At 48.5% G+C, this 25,076-nt stretch overlaps 1 protein-coding gene across 2 annotated transcripts in view; it reads left to right on the top strand.

Annotated features, from left to right (window-relative positions):
• The window catches only part of DNASE1L3 (deoxyribonuclease 1L3), a 69,414-nt gene that overhangs the window by 31,179 nt on the left and 13,159 nt on the right, over positions 1–25,076 (top strand). For both annotated transcript variants that reach the window (XM_089654794.1, XM_089654793.1), the window contains 2 exons: positions 17,922–18,034; positions 20,094–20,206. In XM_089654794.1, the coding sequence (XP_089510920.1) occupies positions 17,922–18,034; positions 20,094–20,206 (226 nt within the window). The remainder of the gene's footprint in view (positions 1–17,921; positions 18,035–20,093; positions 20,207–25,076) is intronic.

Below are 25,076 nucleotides of genomic sequence, written 5' to 3'. Positions count from 1 at the left end.
AATTTTTACTCAGGGACAGACAGAATTGTTACTGAGTGCCAGAGAATTGTTACTCAGGGACAGACAGAATTGTTACTGAGTGCCAGAGAATTGTTACTTAGGGCCACAGAAACTTTAATTAGGGCCACAGAATTTTTACTCAGGGACAGACAGAATTGTTACTGAGTGCCAGAGAATTGTTACTCAGGGACAGACAAAATTGTTACGGAGTGCCAGAGAATTGTTACTCAGGGCCACAGAAACTTTACTTAGGGCCACAGAATTTTTACTCAGGGACAGACAGAATTGTTACTGAGTGCCAGAGAATTGTTACTCAGGGACAGACAGAATTGTTACTGAGTGCCAGAGAATTGTTACTTAGGGCCACAGAAACTTTAATTAGGGCCACAGAATTTTTACTCAGGGACAGACAGAATTGTTACTGAGTGCCAGAGAATTGTTACTCAGGGACAGACAGAATTGTTACCGAGTGCCAGAGAATTGTTACTCAGGGACAGACAGAATTGTTACTGAGTGCCAGAGAATTGTTACTTAGGGCCACAGAAACTTTAATTAGGGCCACAGAATTTTTACTCAGGGACAGACAGAATTGTTACTGAGTGCCAGAGAATTGTTACTCAGGGACAGACAGAATTGTTACGGAGTGCCAGAGAATTGTTACTCAGGGCCACAGAAACTTTACTTAGGGCCACAGAATTTTTACTCAGGGACAGACAGAATTGTTACTGAGTGCCAGAGAATTGTTACTCAGGGACAGACAGAATTGTTACTGAGTGCCAGAGAATTGTTACTCAGGGACAGACAGAATTGTTACTGAGTGCCAGATAATTGTTACTCAGGGCCCCAGAAACTTTACTTAGGGCCACAGAATTTTTACTCAGGGACAGACAGAATTGTTACTGAGTGCCAGAGAATTGTTACTCAGGGACAGACAGAATTGTTACTGAGTGCCAGAGAATTGTTACTTAGGGCCACAGAAACTTTAATTAGGGCCACAGAATTTTTACTCAGGGACAGACAGAATTGTTACCGAGTGCCAGAGAATTGTTACTCAGGGACAGACAGAATTGTTACTGAGTGCCAGAGAATTGTTACTTAGGGCCACAGAAACTTTAATTAGGGCCACAGAATTTTTACTCAGGGACAGACAGAATTGTTACTGAGTGCCAGAGAATTGTTACTCAGGGACAGACAGAATTGTTACCGAGTGCCAGAGAATTGTTACTCAGGGACAGACAGAATTGTTACTGAGTGCCAGAGAATTGTTACTTAGGGCCACAGAAACTTTAATTAGGGCCACAGAATTTTTACTCAGGGACAGACAGAATTGTTACTGAGTGCCAGAGAATTGTTACTCAGGGACAGACAGAATTGTTACGGAGTGCCAGAGAATTGTTACTCAGGGCCACAGAAACTTTACTTAGGGCCACAGAATTTTTACTCAGGGACAGACAGAATTGTTACTGAGTGCCAGAGAATTGTTACTCAGGGACAGACAGAATTGTTACGGAGTGCCAGAGAATTGTTACTCAGGGACAGACAGAATTGTTACCGAGTGCCAGAGAATTGTTACTCAGGGACAGACAGAATTGTTACTGAGTGCCAGAGAATTGTTACTTAGGGCCACAGAAACTTTAATTAGGGCCACAGAATTTTTACTCAGGGACAGACAGAATTGTTACTGAGTGCCAGAGAATTGTTACTCAGGGACAGACAGAATTGTTACGGAGTGCCAGAGAATTGTTACTCAGGGCCACAGAAACTTTACTTAGGGCCAGAGAATTTTTACTCAGGGACAGACAGAATTGTTACTGAGTGCCAGAGAATTGTTACTCAGGGACAGACAGAATTGTTACGGAGTGCCAGATAATTGTTACTCAGGGCCCCAGAAACTTTACTTAGGGCCACAGAATTTTTACTCAGGGACAGACAGAATTGTTACTGAGTGCCAGAGAATTGTTACTCAGGGACAGACAGAATTGTTACTGAGTGCCAGAGAATTGTTACTTAGGGCCACAGAAACTTTACTTAGGGCCACAGAATTGTTACTCGCACAGACACAGAATTGTTACTCGCACAGACACAGAATTGTTACTGAGGGCCACAGAACTGTTACTTGGGGCCACAGAAACGTTAATCAGGGACACAGAATTGTTACTGAGGGCCACAGAACTGTTACTTAGGGCCACAGAATTGTTACTCGCACAGACACAGAATTGTTACTCAGGGACACAGAATTGTTACTCAGGGACACATAATCGTTTAATTAAAGAGTATGTCAGACAACATGCAGAGGAGTGGCAGAGGAGGCAATGTTTTAGGAGCGAGCAGACGTGGCAGCAGAGGAAGGGGTCGAGGCAGCACTATTCGCAGCCAGAGGCCAGTGCTCCCGGTGTCATCCAGCGGTCGTGTCTCCACCGACAACCCTGCCGTCGTCGATTGGTTGGCTCGGTCGTCTTCCTCTTCCCAGGTCACCTCTGACACCTACAGCCAACGGTCGGTGGGTACGTCAGACACAACCGTTAGTTGGCATGGCCCGGGACCAAGCCCACTGAAATCACGTGTCCTCTACCTGCCCCTGTCCTTTGGTGTTCCCTCACCAAGCGAAGTATCGCATGCTGTGGGCTCAGCCCCACTGTACAGTGAGGAAGAGCTAACAGAGGGCGGTCAGGAACGGGGGGAGACATCCGCCTTTTCAGCAGCCAGGCGAAGAAGTAGTGGCGAGGAGAGTGGCTCGGTAGCCGGTCTAGAGACAGGTCTGTCTCCTGACCCAGACGCAGCCGAGGGGGCTAGTAGTGAGGCGGAGACCCTACTTGATGATGAGGAGGTTGATCGCACTTGGCAGCCTCGTCGTCATCAGGCAATTTCTTCCGCATCATCAGGAGAAGAGGGTGGCAGCTTGGCAGCGAGCAAAACAGTCGGTGGGTTGCCCAGGAGACAGCAGCAGGGTCGCAGCAGTGTCAGTGGAGCCAAACGTCCACGGAGTAGAGCACCAGCTCCACTGCAGCCTACCACCACGGCCAGTAGTGGTGCCGGTGTGCACGGAGGAAGCAGCAGTCAGCCAGTGAGGAGTATCGGGGGCAAAGTTTCCTACTCGGCGGTGTGGCAATTTTTCGTCAAGCCGCCCGAGGAAGTAAACGTAGCCGTATGTCGACTATGTGGCCAGAAAGTCAAGCGTGGCCAGGGGGCCCATGTTGGGACTACAGCGTTGCGGCAGCATATGCAGCGTCGCCATTTGGTGGCCTGGGAAAACCGTGATAAAGATACGGCGGTTCTGCCCGCCCCAGCCCCCGCTCCATCACCTGCTCCGTTACTTGCTCCGTCACCCGACGTCAATCGCCCTCCATCAGCCAGTCAAGGCTCCAACACCTCTGCTGAGGGGAGTTGTCGCTCGTTGGCATCTTCCGCTCGTTCAGATGCTCCTTCTCCTGCTACTCCTCTTCACGGATTCCGTCAGCAGTCTTTCTTGGAATCCGTTTCCAAGAGACAACAGTTTGCGAGCACGCACCCGACGGTGCAAAAGCTGAACGTCCTCCTGTCCAAGTTGCTGGTGCTGCAGTCCCTCCCTTTCCAAGTGGTGGACTCAGCACCTTTCCGAGAAATGATGGCTTGTGCCGCGCCGCGGTGGAGAGTGCCAAGCCGTCATTTCTTCGCCAAAAAGGCAGTGCCAGCCCTGCATTCACATGTAGAAGACATGGTGGGCCAGTCTTTGAGCATGTCGGTCTCTGCCAAAGTGCACGGCAGCGCCGACGTGTGGAGCTGTAACTACGGTCAGGGACAGTACATGTCATTTACGGCCCACTGGGTGAACGTGGTGCCGTCACAGCCGCACCAGCAACTTGGACAGGTCACGCCGCTTTTGCCTCCACGTTTGCACGTCCTTGGTCCGGCAAAGATGTCCGCCTCTACCACCTCTTCTTCCGCCGTGTCCTCAGCCGCCACCCCCGTGCCAAGTCCCATTACCCGACCGGCATATCACATGTGCAGGGCGCAACGGTGTCACGCTGTTCTGCACCTGGTATGCCTTGGCGAACGTAGTCACACAGGGGAGGAACTTCTGAGTGTAATGAACAGAGAAATCGACAGATGGCTGTCTCCGCGCAAACTGAAAATCGGAACCATGTTGACCGACAACGGAAAGAACATGGTGTCTGCTCTGCGTCAAGGAAGGTTGTGCCATGCGCCATGCATGGCTCACGTGTTCAATCTGGTTGTCAAGCGGTTCTTAAAATCCACCATCCCACTGCAAGACATCCTTAAAATGTCACGTAAACTGTGCATGCATTTCAGCCATTCCTACACCGCAAAGCACACCCTCCTTGAGCTGCAGCGGCAGAACGGAATTCCACAGCATCGCCTGATCTGCGACGTTGCAACAAGGTGGAATTCAACCCTACACATGTTAGACCGCCTTTACGAACAGCGAAAGGCCATCACCGATTTCCTGATGTTACAAGCGGATAAAGGTACTCCCCTGTGTAACTTCGATGTCAGCCATTGGCAGCTCATGCGTGACACCTGCCGCTTGCTCAGGCCCTTTGAGGAGGCCACGCTATTCGTGAGTCGGCAGGACTATGGGATGAACGACGTCATTCCTCTGTTGCACGTCCTTGAACAAATGCTGTTAACAATGGCTGGTCAGGGTGCGGTAGACGTGGCGCACAGATCTCAACGCCACATGACCCCTGTGGGGGCAGGACAGGAAGAAGAGGAGGAGGTAGAGGAGGACATTTGTGCTCAGGAATTATTGAGTGAAATGGGTGGTTTTTCCACTCAGCGGACAGGAGTGGAGGAGCAGGAGCATCTGGTAGAGGAGGAGGAGGAGGAGACAGAGGACCCAGACGCACCGTGGCAGTATGCTGTGGAGATGGAGGCAGGGAGTCCCTCGCATTCCTTGGCACAAATGGCCCATAGCATGCTCGGTTGCTTGCGTAGCGACAGCCGAATAATAACCATCAGACAGAGGGATGACTTTTGGCTGTCCACCTTGTTGGACCCTGGTTACCGTTCCAAAATGGTGGCCTTTTTCACACCTGCTGAGAGGGAGGCCAAAATAACGTACTATAAAAACCACCTATGTAGTCAGTTGGTCTCTGCCTTTGTGCGCCAACGTCCATCCTCAGACACTGTGGGCCCTGTGCGCTCGCGTTCCGCTGCCATGGCAGCAGGGGAGGGGTGGGGTGGTAGGAGCAGTGGCAGCTCCACCAGCAGCAGCTGCCTCAGTCTGCAGTCGATGATGAGTAGCTTTCTTCACCAGCGCAGTGAGGAAACTACTAACCAGCCGCAGCAGCAGCAGCAGCATCAGGTGGACCTGGAGCAGGACCTCAAACAACAGGCTTGGGCCTACTTGGACAGCACCCTGCCAACCGAGGTAGACAATCCCCTTGACTACTGGGCAACGAAACTTGACCTTTGGCCCCAACTAGCTGAATTTGCCCTTGAAAGGCTGTCATGCCCAGCCAGTAGCGTGGCATCGGAGCGCGTGTTTAGTGCGGCAGGAGGTATTGTAACTCCGCGGAGGACACGACTGTCCACCCAAAGTGTGGAGAGACTCACGTTTGTGAAAATGAATGAGGCGTGGATTAGTCTGGATTTCAAACCACCAGTTCCTGACACAACTGACTAAATCCGCCATGAATCATGCCTCAAACATGTGCCACTTTGAGGTCTCCTCACACACTGCTGGTGTGTAGAATTTTTTGACATAGGGTGCTGGCAGATTATGGGCCTCCTATAGCTGCTGCCAGGCCCCTAATCTGCCATAGGCCCCTATATACCGCTTCCTCATGCTGCTGCCAGGTCCAGAGTCTCTCATGCCATGTGCCACTTTCAGGTCTCCTCACACTGCTGGTGTGTTGAATTTTTTGACATAGGGTGCTGGCAGATTATGGGCCTCCCATAGCTGCTGCCAGGCCCCTAATCTGCCATGGGCCCCTATATACCGCCTCCTCATGCTGCTGCCAGGTCCACAGTGTCTCATGCCATGTGCCACTTTCAGGTCTCCTCACACTGCTGGTGTGTTGAATTTTTTTACATAGGGTGCTGGCAGATTATGGGCCTCCTATAGCTGCTGCCAGGCCCCTAATCTGCCATAGGCCCCTATATACCGCTTCCTCATGCTGCTGCCAGGTCCAGAGTCTGTCATGGGTCCCTGTACGGCCTCCCATTGCTGCTGTCTCCATCGCCACACTCTGCCATGTGCCACTTTCAGGTCTCCTCACACACTGCTGGTGTGTAGAATTTTTTGACATAGGGTGCTGGCAGATTAAGGGCCTCCCATAGCTGCTGCCAGGCCCCTAATCTGCCATGGGCCCCTATATACCGCCTCCTCATGCTGCTGCCAGGTCCAGAGTCTGTCATGGGTCCCTGTACGGCCTCCCATTGCTGCTGTCTCCATCGCCACACTCTGCCATGTGCCACTTTCAGGTCTCCTCACACACTGCTGGTGTGTAGAATTTTTTGACATAGGGTGCTGGCAGATTAAGGGCCTCCCATAGCTGCTGCCAGGCCCCTAATCTGCCATAGGCCCCTATATACCGCCTCCTCATGCTGCTGCCAGGTCCAGAGTCTGTCATGGGTCCCTGTACGGCCTCCCATTGCTGCTGTCTCCATCGCCACACTCTGCCATGTGCCACTTTCAGGTCTCCTCACACACTGCTGGTGTGTAGAATTTTTTGACATAGGGTGCTGGCAGATTATGGGCCTCCCATTGCTGCTGCCAGGCCCCTAATCTGCCATAGGCCCCTATATACCGCTTCCTCATGCTGCTGCCAGGTCCAGAGTCTCTCATGCCATGTGCCACTTTCAGGTCTCCTCACACTGCTGGTGTGTAGAATTTTTTTGACATAGGGTGCTGGCAGATTAAGGGCCTCCCATAGCTGCTGCCAGGCCCCTAATCTGCCATGGGCCCCTATATACCGCCTCCTCATGCTGCTGCCAGGTCCAGAGTCTGTCATGGGTCCCTGTACGGCCTCCCATTGCTGCTGTCTCCATCGCCACACTCTGCCATGTGCCACTTTCAGGTCTCCTCACACACTGCTGGTGTGTAGAATTTTTTGACATAGGGTGCTGGCAGATTAAGGGCCTCCCATAGCTGCTGCCAGGCCCCTAATCTGCCATGGGCCCCTATATACCGCCTCCTCATGCTGCTGCCAGGTCCAGAGTCTGTCATGGGTCCCTGTACGGCCTCCCATTGCTGCTGTCTCCATCGCCACACTCTGCCATGTGCCACTTTCAGGTCTCCTCACACACTGCTGGTGTGTAGAATTTTTTGACATAGGGTGCTGGCAGATTATGGGCCTCCCATTGCTGCTGCCAGGCCCCTAATCTGCCATAGGCCCCTATATACCGCTTCCTCATGCTGCTGCCAGGTCCAGAGTCTCTCATGCCATGTGCCACTTTCAGGTCTCCTCACACTGCTGGTGTGTAGAATTTTTTTGACATAGGGTGCTGGCAGATTAAGGGCCTCCCATAGCTGCTGCCAGGCCCCTAATCTGCCATGGGCCCCTATATACCGCCTCCTCATGCTGCTGCCAGGTCCAGAGTCTGTCATGGGTCCCTGTACGGCCTCCCATTGCTGCTGTCTCCATCGCCACACTCTGCCATGTGCCACTTTCAGGTCTCCTCACACACTGCTGGTGTGTAGAATTTTTTGACATAGGGTGCTGGCAGATTAAGGGCCTCCCATAGCTGCTGCCAGGCCCCTAATCTGCCATGGGCCCCTATATACCGCCTCCTCATGCTGCTGCCAGGTCCAGAGTCTGTCATGGGTCCCTGTACGGCCTCCCATTGCTGCTGTCTCCATCGCCACACTCTGCCATGTGCCACTTTCAGGTCTCCTCACACACTGCTGGTGTGTTGAATTTTTTGACATAGGGTGCTGGCAGATTATGGGCCTCCTATAGCTGCTGCCAGGCCCCTAATCTGCCATAGGCCCCTATATACCGCTTCCTCATGCTGCTGCCAGGTCCAGAGTCTCTCATGCCATGTGCCACTTTCAGGTCTCCTCACACTGCTGGTGTGTAGAATTTTTTTGACATAGGGTGCTGGCAGATTATGGGCCTCCTATAGCTGCTGCCAGGCCCCTAATCTGCCATAGGCCCCTATATACCGCTTCCTCATGCTGCTGCCAGGTCCAGAGTCTCTCATGCCATGTGCCACTTTCAGGTCTCCTCACACTGCTGGTGTGTAGAATTTTTTGACATAGGGTGCTGGCAGATTACGGGCCTCCCATAGCTGCTGCCAGGCCCCTAATCTGCCATAGGCCCCTATATACCGCCTCCTCATGCTGCTGCCAGGTCCAGAGTCTGTCATGGGTCCCTGTACGGCCTCCCATTGCTGCTGTCTCCATCGCCACACTCTGCCATGTGCCACTTTCAGGTCTCCTCACACTGCTGGTGTGTAGAATTTTTTTGACATAGGGTGCTGGCAGATTAAGGGCCTCCCATAGCTGCTGCCAGGCCCCTAATCTGCCATGGGCCCCTATATACCGCCTCCTCATGCTGCTGCCAGGTCCAGAGTCTGTCATGGGTCCCTGTACGGCCTCCCATTGCTGCTGTCTCCATCGCCACACTCTGCCATGTGCCACTTTCAGGTCTCCTCACACACTGCTGGTGTGTAGAATTTTTTGACATAGGGTGCTGGCAGATTAAGGGCCTCCCATAGCTGCTGCCAGGCCCCTAATCTGCCATGGGCCCCTATATACCGCCTCCTCATGCTGCTGCCAGGTCCAGAGTCTGTCATGGGTCCCTGTACGGCCTCCCATTGCTGCTGTCTCCATCGCCACACTCTGCCATGTGCCACTTTCAGGTCTCCTCACACACTGCTGGTGTGTTGAATTTTTTGACATAGGGTGCTGGCAGATTATGGGCCTCCTATAGCTGCTGCCAGGCCCCTAATCTGCCATAGGCCCCTATATACCGCTTCCTCATGCTGCTGCCAGGTCCAGAGTCTCTCATGCCATGTGCCACTTTCAGGTCTCCTCACACTGCTGGTGTGTAGAATTTTTTTGACATAGGGTGCTGGCAGATTATGGGCCTCCTATAGCTGCTGCCAGGCCCCTAATCTGCCATAGGCCCCTATATACCGCTTCCTCATGCTGCTGCCAGGTCCAGAGTCTCTCATGCCATGTGCCACTTTCAGGTCTCCTCACACTGCTGGTGTGTAGAATTTTTTGACATAGGGTGCTGGCAGATTACGGGCCTCCCATAGCTGCTGCCAGGCCCCTAATCTGCCATAGGCCCCTATATACCGCCTCCTCATGCTGCTGCCAGGTCCAGAGTCTGTCATGGGTCCCTGTACGGCCTCCCATTGCTGCTGTCTCCATCGCCACACTCTGCCATGTGCCACTTTCAGGTCTCCTCACACACTGCTGGTGTGTAGAATTTTTTGACATAGGGTGCTGGCAGATTAAGGGCCTCCCATAGCTGCTGCCAGGCCCCTAATCTGCCATGGGCCCCTATATACCGCCTCCTCATGCTGCTGCCAGGTCCAGAGTCTGTCATGGGTCCCTGTACGGCCTCCCATTGCTGCTGTCTCCATCGCCACACTCTGCCATGTGCCACTTTCAGGTCTCCTCACACACTGCTGGTGTGTAGAATTTTTTGACATAGGGTGCTGGCAGATTATGGGCCTCCCATTGCTGCTGCCAGGCCCCTAATCTGCCATAGGCCCCTATATACCGCTTCCTCATGCTGCTGCCAGGTCCAGAGTCTCTCATGCCATGTGCCACTTTCAGGTCTCCTCACACTGCTGGTGTGTAGAATTTTTTGACATAGGGTGCTGGCAGATTAAGGGCCTCCCATAGCTGCTGCCAGGCCCCTAATCTGCCATAGGCCCCTATATACCGCCTCCTCATGCTGCTGCCAGGTCCAGAGTCTGTCATGGGTCCCTGTACGGCCTCCCATTGCTGCTGTCTCCATCGCCACACTCTGCCATGTGCCACTTTCAGGTCTCCTCACACTGCTGGTGTGTTGAATTTTTTGACATAGGGTGCTGGCAGATTATGGGCCTCCTATAGCTGCTGCCAGGCCCCTAATCTGCCATAGGCCCCTATATACCGCTTCCTCATGCTGCTGCCAGGTCCAGAGTCTCTCATGCCATGTGCCACTTTCAGGTCTCCTCACACTGCTGGTGTGTAGAATTTTTTTGACATAGGGTGCTGGCAGATTATGGGCCTCCTATAGCTGCTGCCAGGCCCCTAATCTGCCATAGGCCCCTATATACCGCCTCCTCATGCTGCTGCCAGGTCCAGAGTCTGTCATGGGTCCCTGTACGGCCTCCCATTGCTGCTGTCTCCATCGCCACACTCTGCCATGTGCCACTTTCAGGTCTCCTCACACACTGCTGGTGTGTAGAATTTTTTGACATAGGGTGCTGGCAGATTACGGGCCTCCCATAGCTGCTGCCAGGCCCCTAATCTGCCATGGGCCCCTATACCGACTCCTCATGCTGTGACGTTCCAACAAGGTGGAATTCAACCCTACATATGTTAGACCGCCTTTACGAACAGCAAAAGGCCATCACAGATTTCCTGATGTTAAAAGCGGATAAAGGTATTCCCTGTGTAACTTAGATGTCAGCCATTGGCAGCTCATGCGTGACACCTGCGCTTGCTCAGGCCCTTTGAGGAGGCCACGCTATTCGTGAGTCGGCAGGACTATGGGATGAACGACGTCATTCCTCTGTTGCACGTCCTGGAACAAATGCTGTTAACAATGGCTGGTCAGGGTGCGGTAGACGTGGCGCACAGATCTCAACGCCACATGACCCCTGTGGGGGCAGGACAGGAAGAAGAGGAGGAGGTAGAGGAGGACATTGGTGCTCAGGAATTATTGAGTGAAATGGGTGGTTTTTCCACTCAGCGGACAGGAGTGGAGGAGCAGGAGCATCTGGTAGAGGAGGAGGAGGAGGAGGAGACAGAGGACCCAGACGCACCGTGGCAGTATGCTGTGGAGATGGAGGCAGGGAGTCCCTCGCATTCCTTGGCACAAATGGCCCATAGCATGCTCGGTTGCTTGCGTAGCGACAGCCGAATAATAACCATCAGACAGAGGGATGACTTTTGGCTGTCCACCTTGTTGGACCCTCGCTACCGTTCCAAAATGGTGGCCTTTTTCACACCTGCTGAGAGGGAGGCCAAAATAACGTACTATAAAAACCACCTATGTAGTCAGCTGGTCTCTGCCTGTCTGCGCCAACGTCCATCCTCAGACACTGTGGGCCCTGTGCGCTCGCGTTCCGCTGCCATGGCAGCAGGGGAGGGGTGGGGTGGTAGGAGCAGTGGCAGCTCCACCAGCAGCGGCTGCCTCAGTCTGCAGTCGATGATGAGTAGCTTTCTTCACCAGCGCAGTGAGGAAACTACTAACCAGCCGCAGCAGCAGCAGCAGCAGCAGCATCAGGTGGACCTGGAGCAGGACCTCAAACAACAGGCTTAGGCCTACTTGGACAGCACCCTGCCAACCGAGGTAGACAATCCCCTTGACTACTGGGCAACGAAACTTGACCTTTGGCCCCAACTAGCTGAATTTGCCCTTGAAAGGCTGTCATGCCCGGCCAGTAGCGTGGCATCGGAGCGCGTGTTTAGTGCGGCAGGAGGTATTGCAACTCCGCGGAGGACACGACTGTCCACCCAAAGTGTGGAGAGACTGACGTTTGTGAAAATGAATCAGGCGTGGATTAGTCTGGATTTCAAACCACCAGTTCCTGACACAACTGACTAAATCCGCCATGAATCATGCCCCAAAAATGTGCCACTTTCAGGTCTCCTCACACTGCTGGTGTGTTCCATTTTTTGTCATAGGGTGCTGGCAGATTACGGGCCTCCCATAGCTGCTGCCAGGCCCCTAATCTGCCATGGGCCCCTATACCGCCTCCTCATGCTGCTGCCAAGTCCAGAGTCTCTCATGGGTCCCTGTACGGCCTCCCATTGCTGCTGTCTCCATCGCCACACTCTGCCATGTGCCACTTTCAGGTCTCCTCACACTGCTGGTGTATTCCATTTTTTGTCATAGGGTGCTGGCAGATTACGGGCCTCCCATAGCTGCTGCCAGGCCCCTAATCTGCCATGGGCCCCTATACCGCCTCCTCATGCTGCTGCCAGGTCCAGAGTGTGTCATGGGTCCCTGTACGGCCTCCCATTGCTGCTGTCTCCATCGCCACACTCTGCCATGTGCCACTTTCAGGTCTCCTCACACTGCTGGTGGGTTCCATTTTTTGTCATAGGGTGCTGGCAGATTACGGGCCTCCCATAGCTGCTGCCAGGCCCCTAATCTGCCATGGGCCCCCGTACCGACTCCTCATGCTGCTGCCAGGCCCGTAATCTGTCATGGGCCCCTGTTGTCGCTTGTTGGCATATTCCGCTCGTTCAGATGCTCCTTCTCCTGCTACTCCTCTTCACGGATTCCGTCAGCAGTCTTTCTTGGAATCCGTTTCCAAGAGACAACAGTTTGCGAGCACGCACCAGACGGTGCAGAAACTGAACGTCCTCCTGTCCAAGTTGCTGCTGCCAGGCTCGTAATCTGTCATGCGCCCCTGTACCGCCTCCTCATGCTGCTGCCAGGTCCAGAGTGTGTCATGGGCCCCCGTACCGACTCCAAATGCTGCTGCCAGGCCCGTAATCTGTCATGGGCCCCTGTACCGCCTCCCCATGCTGCTGCCAGGTCCAGATTGTGTCATGGGTCCCTGTACGGCCTCCCATTGCTGCTGCCAGGCCTGTAATCTGCCATGGGCCCCCCTACCGACTCCTCATGCTGCTGCCAGGCCCGTAATCTGCCATGGGCCCCTGTACCGCCTCCTCATGCTGCTGCCAGGTCCAGAGTGTGTCATGGGTCCCTGTACGGCCTCCCATTGCTGCTGTCTCTATCGCCACACTCTGCCATGTGCCACTTTCAGGTCTCCTCACACTGCTGGTGGTTTCCATTTTTGTCATAGGGTGCTGCATGGCCTCCCATTGCTGCTGCCTCCACCGCCACACTGTGGCTCCACACTCTGGTTTTGGCCCCGTGACTGGCCAAATGAGTGAAGTGTGCGGTGATTCTAAGATCGACGGCACTCATCTGCATGTCATACTGCCTGACAGTATTATTTCTCTTCCCCAGCAGACTCCAAGGGCATTTAAATTAAAGGTACAGTGTTCAGCACTAATATTAAGTCTCTCTGAAGCCTAGAAACACCCTTTTTTAAGTTAAATTCACAGCGAATATATTCGACTCGAATCGAAATTTTTCTACGAATTCGCCGAATCAGTCGAATCGAATTTTTGAATACTTCGCTCATCTCTACTTATAATACCCCACCATATACCCATCGGGTTCTGGGCTCTTCCCCCTGCTGTATTTTCAAGGCCTTATTAATTTTTATCCTGAGAGATAGCTTGTTCTAAAGACACTAATTTTTCTTTTGCTATTTTTGGCAGGTCTGCTGCCTTTAGATATTCCAGCTGTTTCCCCCTCTTTTCTTCCTCTAGGACGGGTGTCGGCAACCCGTGGCTCCAGAGCCGCATGCGGCTCTCTTTCGCCTTTGCTGCGGCTCCGGAGCACACTGCCCACCAGGTGACAGGCAATAGGGTTGCCGTAGCTCAGTGGTCGGCAAGCCGCGGCTATTTACACTCTTTAATGCGGCTCTTCTGTGTGCCGGGCGCCCGCTCCCCTCCCTCCTCTCGGGCGGCCGCCCCAAAAGTCAGGACTCTGCAGCTAGCCCAGCAATGGGCAAACTACGGCCCGGCGGACCTTTTAATCCGGCCCGCGGAGCGTGGCAAACATTGGCTGTCAGGATGTAGGCGGGGCAGCGTGACGAACTCCTCTCCTCTCACAGTCCGCCCTGAAGACCGGAACGGCGCGGGAACACGGCGAGAGGAACGCGCGGAGCAAAGGTAAGTGAATTGACACAATATGGGGAATGAATTACTATAGGGGGAATGAATTACTATAGGGGGGATGAATTACTATAGGGGGGATGAATTACTATGGGGGATGAATTACTATGGGGGATGAATTACTATGGGGGATGAATTACTATATGGGGGATGAATTACTATGGGGGATGGATTACTATATGGGGGATGAATTACTATAGGGGGGATGAATTACTATGGGGGATGAATTACTATGGGGGATGAATTACTATGGGGTATGAATTACTATATGGGGGATGAATTACTATATGGGGGATGGATTACTATATGGGGGATGAATTACTATGGGGGATGAATTACTATGGGGGATGAATTACTATATGGGGGATTAATTACTATGGGGGATGAATTACTATATGGGGGATGAATTACTATGGGGGATGAATTACTATATGGGGGATTAATTACTATGGGGGATGAATTACTATATGGGGGATGAATTACTATGGGGGATGAATTACTATGGGGGATGAATTACTATATGGGGGATGAATTACTATGGGGGATGAATTACTATATGGGGGATGTATTTTCAGTTTTAAAAATGTGGCTCTCAAAATAAATTTCAATCGTGGTTTTGGCGAGATTTGGCTCAGTTGAAAAAAAAGGTTGCCCACCACTGACCTAAGGCTATGATTGTGATTATGACAATACACTGTGGCCCTGATTAACCCTTTGCTTACTGGGCCCTTAAACCCCCTTCATGACCAGAGCGCTTTTTGCAATATATGCAGTGTCGGATTTGTTTTAAATGTTGCAATGGTTTTGCGGCTCCCAGTCTTTTTTTCCCTCTTGGAAACGGGTCCAAGTGGCTCTTTATGTCTTAAAGGTTGCAGACCCCTGCTCTAGGACTTTCGGGTTCTTACATTTTATATCATACAGCTTACTATAGAATGTTTGGAACATGCAATATCGGTGGTGGAGTAGACCAGTTCTCCTTTTTCGTCCTTAATTTTTTCAATATAATTTTTTGATTTCTTTTCCTTAAGTCTTTTCATCAGATATTTTCTTGGCTTATTCCCCCACTGATATCTTTCCTTTGAAACCCTATTGAAAATCCTCCTCGATTCCTGTTCCAATAAGTCTTTTAACTCTTCTCTTTTGAGTATGATCCTCGAGTAAACCTCTGTTTCCTGTCTCTTTTTATGTGCATGTTCTAATCTATAATGTTCCTCTGTCACCTCCTTTAGTTTTCTCTCACAGTCTTTCTTTTTTTGGCTCCTGCGGCTATCAGGATTCCCTTCCCCATGTATCCATTAACTGAGTTTGATGTAACCTTTTTTTCAACATTCCTAGTTTTTTACCTCCTCCTTTCTGCGCATTCGATGATGTATCCATCTATGAGTCAAGACAAAAATTAAAATCTCCTGCCAAGAGTAGAATCCCGCCTTATGTGCTTCCCAAATGGTGGCCACAGAGACTTCCTTAGTTTTGTTTAGCATGAAAAATAGCTCTATTTCCTCCCTTAGTCTCATCTCTATTTCAGGGCCCTGTATAGGTGTCTTATTTATTATTGTTATTATTATTATACAGTATTTATTTAGCGCCAAAGGGTTTGCTCAGTGCTGTACATTAGCGAGGGGGACAGAACATGAGACAATACAGTACAATACAATACATGAGGGGTTTGAGGGCCCTGCTCTTTCGAGCTTACAGTCTACTCTCCACATTGCTCTTTTGTTCCATTCTCCTCCTACTTTTAATCCCACCGTGACAGGAGCATGATCCGAGATAGACATAATTTCAATATTAGATTTAACCTATGAGTTATGATTTGGGGTAACACTCTGAACATGGACGCCTACTCCTACCCCCAGCTCTCAGCATAGGGTTTAAGTGTTTAATATCCTGTTTGGCCTTCCGACACCCCATCATCTCTACCTATCTTCCCTGAAGAGCTGCTGGGAACAAGGGAGGGGATGGGAGGGGGAAAAAGGGAAAAGAGAAAAAAAAAGAAAGGAGGAAGGAGGGAGACCACAATTCATCCCCAGAAACCCCCTATCCTTCTCCCACTGACCCCTGCCCCACTACCCCTTGTCCCAATTCAGTCTATCTTCTCTTTTTATTCACTGACTGACCCTTCTCTTTTGCTGACCTTACACTTTCACTTTCATTTGACCCCTCTGACCACCCCGCAATTCCCACATTCTGAATTTCTAATTTTTCACAAAAGTCACTAAGTTCTTCTGGGAATCTTAGCCTTGCTAATTTCCCGTCTTTCCACCCGATCAGACATGCCGGGAATCCCCAATTATAATGAATTATTTTTTCCCTCATCTGGTCCAATAAGGGTTTCAGTAATCTTCTTCTAGCTAATGTCTCCGAGGCAATGTCTGCAAAGACTTGTAATTTTGTTTCTCCAAATTTTATTTCTGGGGTCTCCCGCAATTTTTTCCATATTCTCTGTCCTCATAATGATGGAATCAAACAATCAAGTGGGGTGTCTGATGTTACTCCTGGTAGGCATCTTAATCTATGTATTCTCATAGAATTGTAGACTGGACAAATAATTCACAGAGTAAGAGTTGGGTTAAAATAGAAGGCACTTTAAGTAACACACTATTAGAGAGGAGTATTTGGATACCATTAAAGTTTCGCATTATGGATGAAATTAGTACCACACTGACACAGGAGGTGTTAAGAGTATGGAATGGAACACATAAACAAATGGATTGGAAGTATAATTCACTGATGATCACCCTGGTGGGTACTGTTTTCTTTCCACCAGGGAAGGATAATATTTCGGGGAAATGGTTTAAGGATGTAGATGCACGGTTGGGGGATATAGTAATTAAGGGGAAATTGTGCACTTTTCAAGATTTAAAGAGTAAAAAAGAGATATTTGTGGCATTAGATGAATCGAGATACTATCAATTAAGACATTTTGTTTCGAAGTTGCCTCAACCCCTGAGGATGGCGGAGGACATGCTCCTGTTCGAAAAGATGTTGGGTTCTAGTATGGCTCCAAAACATGTCACTTATGGGATATATAAGACTCTTACTGAATTGAGGGTGGCGGGTCCTCCACTGTTCTTTTAGAAATGGGAAAGGGAACTGGGAACAAAAATGAATGAATCACAGAAAAATAAAATGCTTAAATGAACACGAGGTGATGAATATGAACATGGTCAAAATGAATTACAAATGTTTAGCGAGATGGTATTTGACACAGAATGTTGCACATAGACAACGAGTAGAAGTCTCACCGCTCTGTTGGAGGGGATGTGGAGTTAAGGGAACTATGGCACATATATGGTGGGGCTGTCCAAAAATACAGGGATTTTGGCAAAATATAATCCAATTTATACAAGAGATACTGGGGACAACTATACAGAAGGATCCGTGGGTGTGTTTATTTTATAGGTCAGATGTACCAGTGAAGCAGTATACAAATAGTGTATTATACCATATAATTAGCACGGCTAAAGGGCTTATTTCCAAATTCTGGCTGGTACAGGAGCCCCCAAAAATGAGGGACTGATTAGAGAGGGTTGATTATATAAACAAGATGGAGGAGTTATACCATATAGACGAAGGTAAAATGGATAAATATAGAAAGAAATGGGGAAGATGGTTTGACTTCAAGACCTCCGGAAAATATATGGAAGTAGCGGGAGGTCCAGTGATCTTATCCGTGGTAGGAGATTTAAAGGGAATGCCTTGTAAGACAATAGCAGAAATAGGAAAAGGAAAAAGAAAGCTTGGAGGGAAAGAAAGAATAGTAAGAAAAAGAAGAGTAGGAGCAGAGGGTTGAGGAGAAAGGTTATAGACATGAACTGGACTGTTGGAAAGAGATGGAAAGAGGTATGTGGACTGGGGTGGGTTGTGTGGTGGTTGGGATATGGGGGGGGGGGGAGGGGAGGTTGGGACAGGAAATTTAGGTGAAATGTTTGTATTTTAGATGTAAATGGTATACCGTTTTATGTAATGAAAACAATAAAAGATATAATAAAAATAAATAAATAAATAACCATCCATGGCCATATGTTATATGTGGTTGCTATTACAGGGGAGACTTGGTGAGAGTAAAGGAACAGTATCAATATGCCGACATGCAGGAGGGCGATGAGGATTCTTTTGCACGTGAACCATTCATCATCAGATTTGAATCAAGAAAGACCGGTATGTGAATACAAAGTATTACTGTAATTCATGTAAATGTGTTACTATTACTGTTGTATATGTATATGTTATGAATTACTATTGTATACTGTAAACAGGGCCATGGGTAAGGTACCACCTGTCCTCCTTCACGGGGGGGCAGGTCAGCAGGGGGGCCCCGGCAGCTGGGTGAATGGGATGTGGGCAGGGTGGGTGATCGGCAAGGCTGGGGGGCAATTACTAGATCTGATCCCCTGTATGGCTCTCTCTGCAGCAGCTGAAAGCTGGCTTCTTCTCTTCTCCCTCCCACTGGCTTTCAGCTGCTGCAGAGAGAACCATGCAGGGAATCAGTTATAGTAATTGCCCCCCGCCACACCCATCACCATCCCCTGTGCACCGAACGTTTTCCCCTTCTGCCCAGGCCCCCCTGTGTGCCCCCACCCATGCAGTGCTTCCAGATTCCCTCCTCCCCATCCCACCAGCAGCTGCAAGCACACAATAGGATCCTTTAGGATGGAGAGTGGGGGAAGTGTCCGGTAAATATGTCACATTTACCAGCCCCTTCCTTCCCTGAATGAACAAAGTTAATGATCGATACCTATCACTCACTGTGTTCATTCAAAACTGAAGCATAGTAAACTGTGTACTTTTTTTTTAGGGGCACCTGTCAGATTGGCTGTATGGGGCCCTGTGGCTTCTAACGGCAGCCCTGTCTGTAATACTATTACTATTACTATTACTATTACATTATAAAGTATAAAGCCAACAAATTTACAGCATTTTATAGATTTATGTTAAAGCTGAAGAGCCAGCAACCCGTTCTCCCGATAAAAGTACTTAATTGATAAAGGGTTATTAATAAGGTTTTTCCCGAAATGCGTAAGCTGCTGTAACTTGCACACTGAACCCTTTATCAATAAAGTAGTTTTACTGGGAGAACGAGTCGCCCGCTCTTCACCTTATACTCTCATGCTGTTTAAAGTGCTAGGAAGATACTATGAGCTTTGGAGCTCCATTGGTCTACCTCTGGGGGGAAGTAGCCTCCCTGGCGGTATTCCAGAGTGTAGCTCGGGGTAAAGTTTCAGTACCACAAGCGGTAACCCCGAGCTACACTTGGGCTTACCATGCGGAGCTGCTCCGGGATCCCTCGATCACTTACCTTGTCCTGCGCTCCAGCGATGTCCCTCCTGCAGTTTCCCCTGTAATGTCCTCCGGCGGATGCCGGCATCTGTCTTCTGGGTTCCGTCCCCTGCGAGCGTCGGGACATACGGGGGACGGAACGGCGGGAACTTTGAAAATGACAAAAAGTGACATTCACTAAAATCACTAAAATCACAGAGTAAAACATTACTGTATCCAACCATTTCACATACATTTTGTCCCGAGTGCTTTGTCCTGTGCCCTGCCTGCATTTTTACTGTTCTTTCTGCCTGGAAACTGAGAAACGTCCATGGCGTCCAAAAAGCGTCCCTTTAGGTCAAAAGTGGTTTTAGACCGGCTAGAGAACTGCGACAGTAAATCAGAACCACTTGCAGAATTGAGTGATAATGATTTGTGGGGAAATTCATCATCAGACACTGAAAACGATTCTGCGACTTTGCTCAGTGATGTGCGAACTTGGAGCTTTATTTCAAATATCAGTGTTTTTGGTTTAATTATATTATTGAATTAAATTTATTATTATATTATTATTTTTATGATTATTTATTAAATTATAATTTATGATTTCGTGTTTCAAATTTTATCATACCCGGGATGTTTACTAGACTTTTGTTCGGACAGATTTCAGTGAGTTATTCCTAAAAATTACAGGCCTACAATAAAAAAAAATAGATATTTCCATGCAAAAAAATGTACCGCTTTGAGCACAGAAATATGGACATAATCAGACCACTAGGGAGGTTAATGTAGGTATTTTAGATGCTTTTTTAATGCTTAGCACAGGTTTTCTTTTATGGAGAGAAGAGTTGCAATATGCAGTAACCTATATCCACCAACTATCTTTTATTCCTTTCTCTAGTCTGAACTGTGGTCACTGCTTGTCCTGTAGTGATATGATATCCGCTTGTTTTCATTCCAGCTGCAAAGGATTTTGTCCTCATCCCCGTCCACACGACTCCCAAAGACTCCGTACAAGAGATAGATGAGTTGTATGATGTTTACCTTGATGTGAGAAAAAAATGGGGCACGCAGGTAAGGACACACTGCCGTCACAGCAGACCTAAACATAATACGGGCTCGTTCTTGTTTTCCTGCAGATCACCGCCAGGGCACATAGAAAACATTGCTCACCCCACAAAGCTGGTGTAATGTGCGTTGCTGTGCTATCTGAAAAATGCAACTTGTCCCCCCTCCCCTTTTTTTTCTTTTTTTCTCTCCTCTCCCCCCCCCCCCCCGCCTCCATCCCTACCCTCCACCTCTTTCCTCCCACCCCACCACCACCTTCCCCCCTTTTTCTTTTCTTCTCTTTCTTATCCCTTCCACTCTAATTGTCTCTCTGTGCTTTTCTTCTGGACTCACGTCCATTCCAACACGTCACCTGTAAGGAAATATGTCTTATTAACTGGCATCCATTTTGTATAATGCCTCCATTTCTAGATATGTGAACAGTTAGTTTCGGTTTTGGAACTTCTCTCTCGTTTTCTTAGACTAGTTTCATTTCTGTAAACGGAAATACCTTATATGGTATCCCTCAACTATTTGCAGTTTCTGGTTTTCACGTAACTATATTGATAAGAATGGAATGTTTCATTGGTCATCCTGAGATTAAGCAACGCCTACTGAGTTCTGTAGAACAGTTCTTGTCATGCATTAAACTTTCAGAGATTTCGCTTGCACACTTCGGTGTCTGGAGCTTTATTTCTCCCAGGCCTGAGGGTGAAAATAACGAGGACAGGAGCTACAGACATAGGTTGAATCATTGCAATCTGGTGTCAGAAGTGGGATTCAAACCCACTCCTCCATCACCTATGGTGCCTCTCCTATCCCCCTGTTGAGCAAACTGCTGAGAAAACTGTTGGTACTATATAAATCCTGTATAATAATAATAATAATAATTGTTTCTTTATTTTGTGTCAAGGTCCTACCTTTTCCCTGAGGTTATGTTACTCCATGTGCTGGCGTCCATCTTGGATTCTGCTGTGCATGATGGGAATCCTTTTTATGCCTTCAGGTCTCTGAGGTCCACCCCCCAGAGGGGCGTGGCTGATGACATATAAGCCTGTGGCCCGCACATGCTCTTTGCACTTGTGTCTTGTGTCTTTGTGTCGCTGTTACTCTGTTCTGGCTCTCGTGACTCTCCTGGTATTCTGATTCGGCTTGTGACTTGACTATTCTTTGTATTCTCCTTTGATCTGACCCTCTGTTGCTGAACCCGGCTTGTGACCTGTGATTTTCTCTCGTCTGCTGTCCTGTACTGTTTTGTCCTGTTGTTGTTGACCCCGGCTTGTCTGACTACTCTTTTGTTTCTTCCACCAGCTACACACCATTGGTGGCGGCCATTACCGCAGCTGAGGTGTCTCGGGGGCCGCGACCTGGTTCCTGGCTGCGTCAAGTCCATCCCCACCATCAGGGGCCCTGGTGAAGGGCAGCCTGGGACTTAGACTCCGCGCCCTGAGGTACTTCGGTCTGTGGGTGGTGGTTGTCGTCAGCCAGTGCGTTACATTGTTAGGCCTGCCTGTCCGTTCATCGGCTCCTGCCCTGACATTTTATTTTTGCTTTTTCATTCACAAGGTTTGGAAAGTCATAACTATTGATTGTGAAAATGACATTCTAAGTTTTTCTACACTCGCATGCCCAATACTATTGTATTTAGATGTGTATTAGCTTTTTTCAATTGAGATGCATCTTTCTGTGCTTATGTCTAGATGCCCTTTTCTTCCTCTTTGGAAAAGCAAATGGATTGCAATGGATGTATGTAGCTTTAAGTTAACTCCAGTTGAGTGGAAAGGTTATGTAATTTCTGGATTTCTATGTACATGACTGTATTTTGACTGTTACCAATTTCTGATGGTTTCATTAAGATGCTATGACTTTCTCAATGAAAGTTTTTATGGAAAAAAAATGCAGCATGTCTGCATTGTTCTGCATAGCACAGGACAGCACTGAAACGCAACGCAATGCACTGCCGTGCAGAGACTTGGGAGTGATTGTAAATGCTATTTTTTAATTAACAGGTTTATATTTACTTGCTCTATGCAGTGGAATCACACAGTGTACCCCCAAACGTCCTCTTCTGGGGTCCCCTGCCAACGCTTCTGGCGAGTGCCCCCATAGGGAGCCGGTTCTTATGGGGGCACTTATATGAGATCAGCCCCCTTGTCGCGGGCTTGAATTGACAGCTGTGGAAGCCAACGCTTCCCGCTGCCTCGGCAAAGCCTGTGAGACCAGGAAGTGAGGGAAGAGAAGAGCTGCAGACAGGCACAGCATTGGATGAAATGAGGGCTCAGGTAAGTATAAGGGGGGAGGGGGGAATAGTATTGCCTAAACATTTTTACCCTAAAGCAAGGAATGCATTAACTGCTTCGGGTCTGGAAAGTTTTACCCTCTTTATAACCAGGCCATTATTTTGCTGTGCTACATTAACTGGTAATTGCATGGTCATGCAACGCTGTACCCAAATTAAATTTATATTGTTTTTTTCACACAAATAGAGCTTTCTTTTGGTAGTCCATTGTTTTTTAATGATATTAACAAAAAAAGACAATGATATTAACAAAGAATTAAAAAAAACATTTTTGACTTTCTGCTGTAAAACATATCCAATAAAGATTACAAAATCAAATTTCTTCATACATTTAGGCCAAAATGTATTCTGCTGCATGGCTTTGGTAAAACAAAATCCCAATAAGTGTATATTGATTGGTTTATGTAAAAGTTATAGCGTCTACAAACCATGGCATATATACTAGAATTTATATATTTTTTATACTAGTAAGGGTAGTGAACAGCAACTTTTAGTGGGACTGTGATAGTGTGGCGGGCAATGTGACACTATCTGACACTGGGTGGGAAATGATTAAATTACATCACCAGTGACCCTAATATAGTGATCGGTGATAACACTATACACTGTCACTGTACTAATGACACTGGTTGGAAAGGGGTTAACATCTCGGAGTAATCAAGGGGTTAACTGTGTGCCTAACAAGTAAGTGTTAATGTGTGTATAATGTGCTTTTTTTAATGTGTGTATAATGTGCTGTTTGTTCCTTCTCCCTGCTGTGCAGGGAGAAGAAACAAAGAGATTATTTCCTCTTTTGGGAGTAGTACAGAACCCTGTGTTGATTGTCAACACAGGGCTCTGGGCTGTGATTGGATACAGCCGATCACCAGGTCCCAGCCATGAATCATTGGTCAGGACCTGCTGACAAAATCCCACTGTGTCTAATCGCAGCGGGAGTCGGCTGGGTAGAGAAGGGACGGGGGGAGACAGGCACAAACTGTGCCTGTAGGAATTGTCAGTTTGCAGTACAATACCAGTCATAAAGTGGATAAGTAAAAAAATATTTAGGCTTTATAACCACTTGAAGTATCACTATGTGACGCATCAAATAAAGTTTTTTTAAAAAAAGAAAAAAGTAAATGCAATCTGCTGAAACGTGCATTGCACCGCTCCCAGCCAGACCGCATGCCAGTAAGACGCTGCGTTACCATGTAGGCTAGTGTGCACCAAGCCCAATGATTACCATTGAAATAAAGGTGATCTCCAGGCAAAACAAAAACTAGTGTAAAAAATTATTGCTATATACCAGTGTTTTCTTGATACTTTTTTTTGGAAGAGAAATAATTGGATCGATATAAGAAAGCACTCGCCCTTCTAAACAAACTTTCAGGGCTCATTCACACTATTGCATCGCAGTGCAACGAGCGGCAACACGTTACATGCATGGACGTCACAGTGCACTTTGCTCATGGACACACGGCAACTCACTAACATGCGGATGGTGATGGTACATGCACCAATATTGATGTGTTAGGCCAGGGGTGTCAAAGTTGCGGCCCTCCAGATGTTGCGAAACTACAAGTCCCATCATGCCTCTGCCTTTCTGAGTCATTCCTGTAACTGTCAATCTTGCAATGTCTCATGGGACTTGTAGTTTGGCAACAGCTGAAGGGCCGCCAGTTTGACCCCGTATGTTAGGCAGTTCATTCAAATGAATGGATTGCCTTAATGCAATGCATGTTAACACACATGTGCCAATGCATTGTAATGGTGTGAATGGGCCCTCAACAGACTGGGCTGTTGAGGGCCATTATTATAATACAGGATTTATAACAGTTTGCTCAGCGCTTTACAATATAAAGGGAGACAATACAGGAACAATACAGTTCAATACAAGAGGGTTAGGAGCTCCTTGGAGCTTACAATCTAGGAGGGAGGGGCTAGTGGTACAAAAGGTAATAACTGTGGGGGATGGACTGGTTGGAGGAATAGAAGATTCCATTATTAGCTGAGGGCAGGATAAGCTTCCCTGAAGAGATAGGTTTTCAGCGATCGCCTAAAAGTGGGCAGAGTAGGCAATAGTCTAATAGATTGGGGTAGAGAGTTCCAGAGGATTGGAGAGGCTCTAGAGAAGTCCTGGAGATGGGCATGGGAGGAGGAGACAAGGGAGCTAGAGAGCAGGAGGTTGTGGGAGGAGTGGAGAGTACGGTTTGGGTGATATTTGGAGACAAGATCGGTGATGTAATTTGGGGCAGAGTTATAAATGGCTTTATATGTTATCGTTAATGTTTTGAATTTTATTTGTTGGGCAATCGGAAGCCAGTGGAGGGATTGGCAGAGAGGGGTGGCAGATACAGAACGGTTAGTAAGGTGGATGAGTCTGGCAGCAGCATTCATGATAGACTGAAGAGGGGATAGCCTGCGATGAGGTCGGCCAATGAGGAGGGAGTTACAATAGTCAAGGCGAGAGATAACCAGGGAGTGAATAAGTTGCTTAGTAGTTTCTGAGGTTAGGAACGGGAGTATCTTGGAAATGTTGCGGAGGTGAAGTCTACAAGATTTAGACAGTGATTAGATTTGGGGCTGAAAGGACAAATGGGAGTCTAGGATTACACCTAG

Source organism: Staurois parvus, unplaced genomic scaffold, assembly GCF_062004578.1.
Source record: "Staurois parvus isolate SC_StPar_1 unplaced genomic scaffold, SC_StPar_1.0 ptg000799l, whole genome shotgun sequence".
Taxonomy (NCBI): Eukaryota; Metazoa; Chordata; class Amphibia; order Anura; family Ranidae; genus Staurois; species Staurois parvus.
Note: the sequence above shows the minus strand (reverse complement) of the source record. Positions and strands in the feature narration are given on the sequence as shown.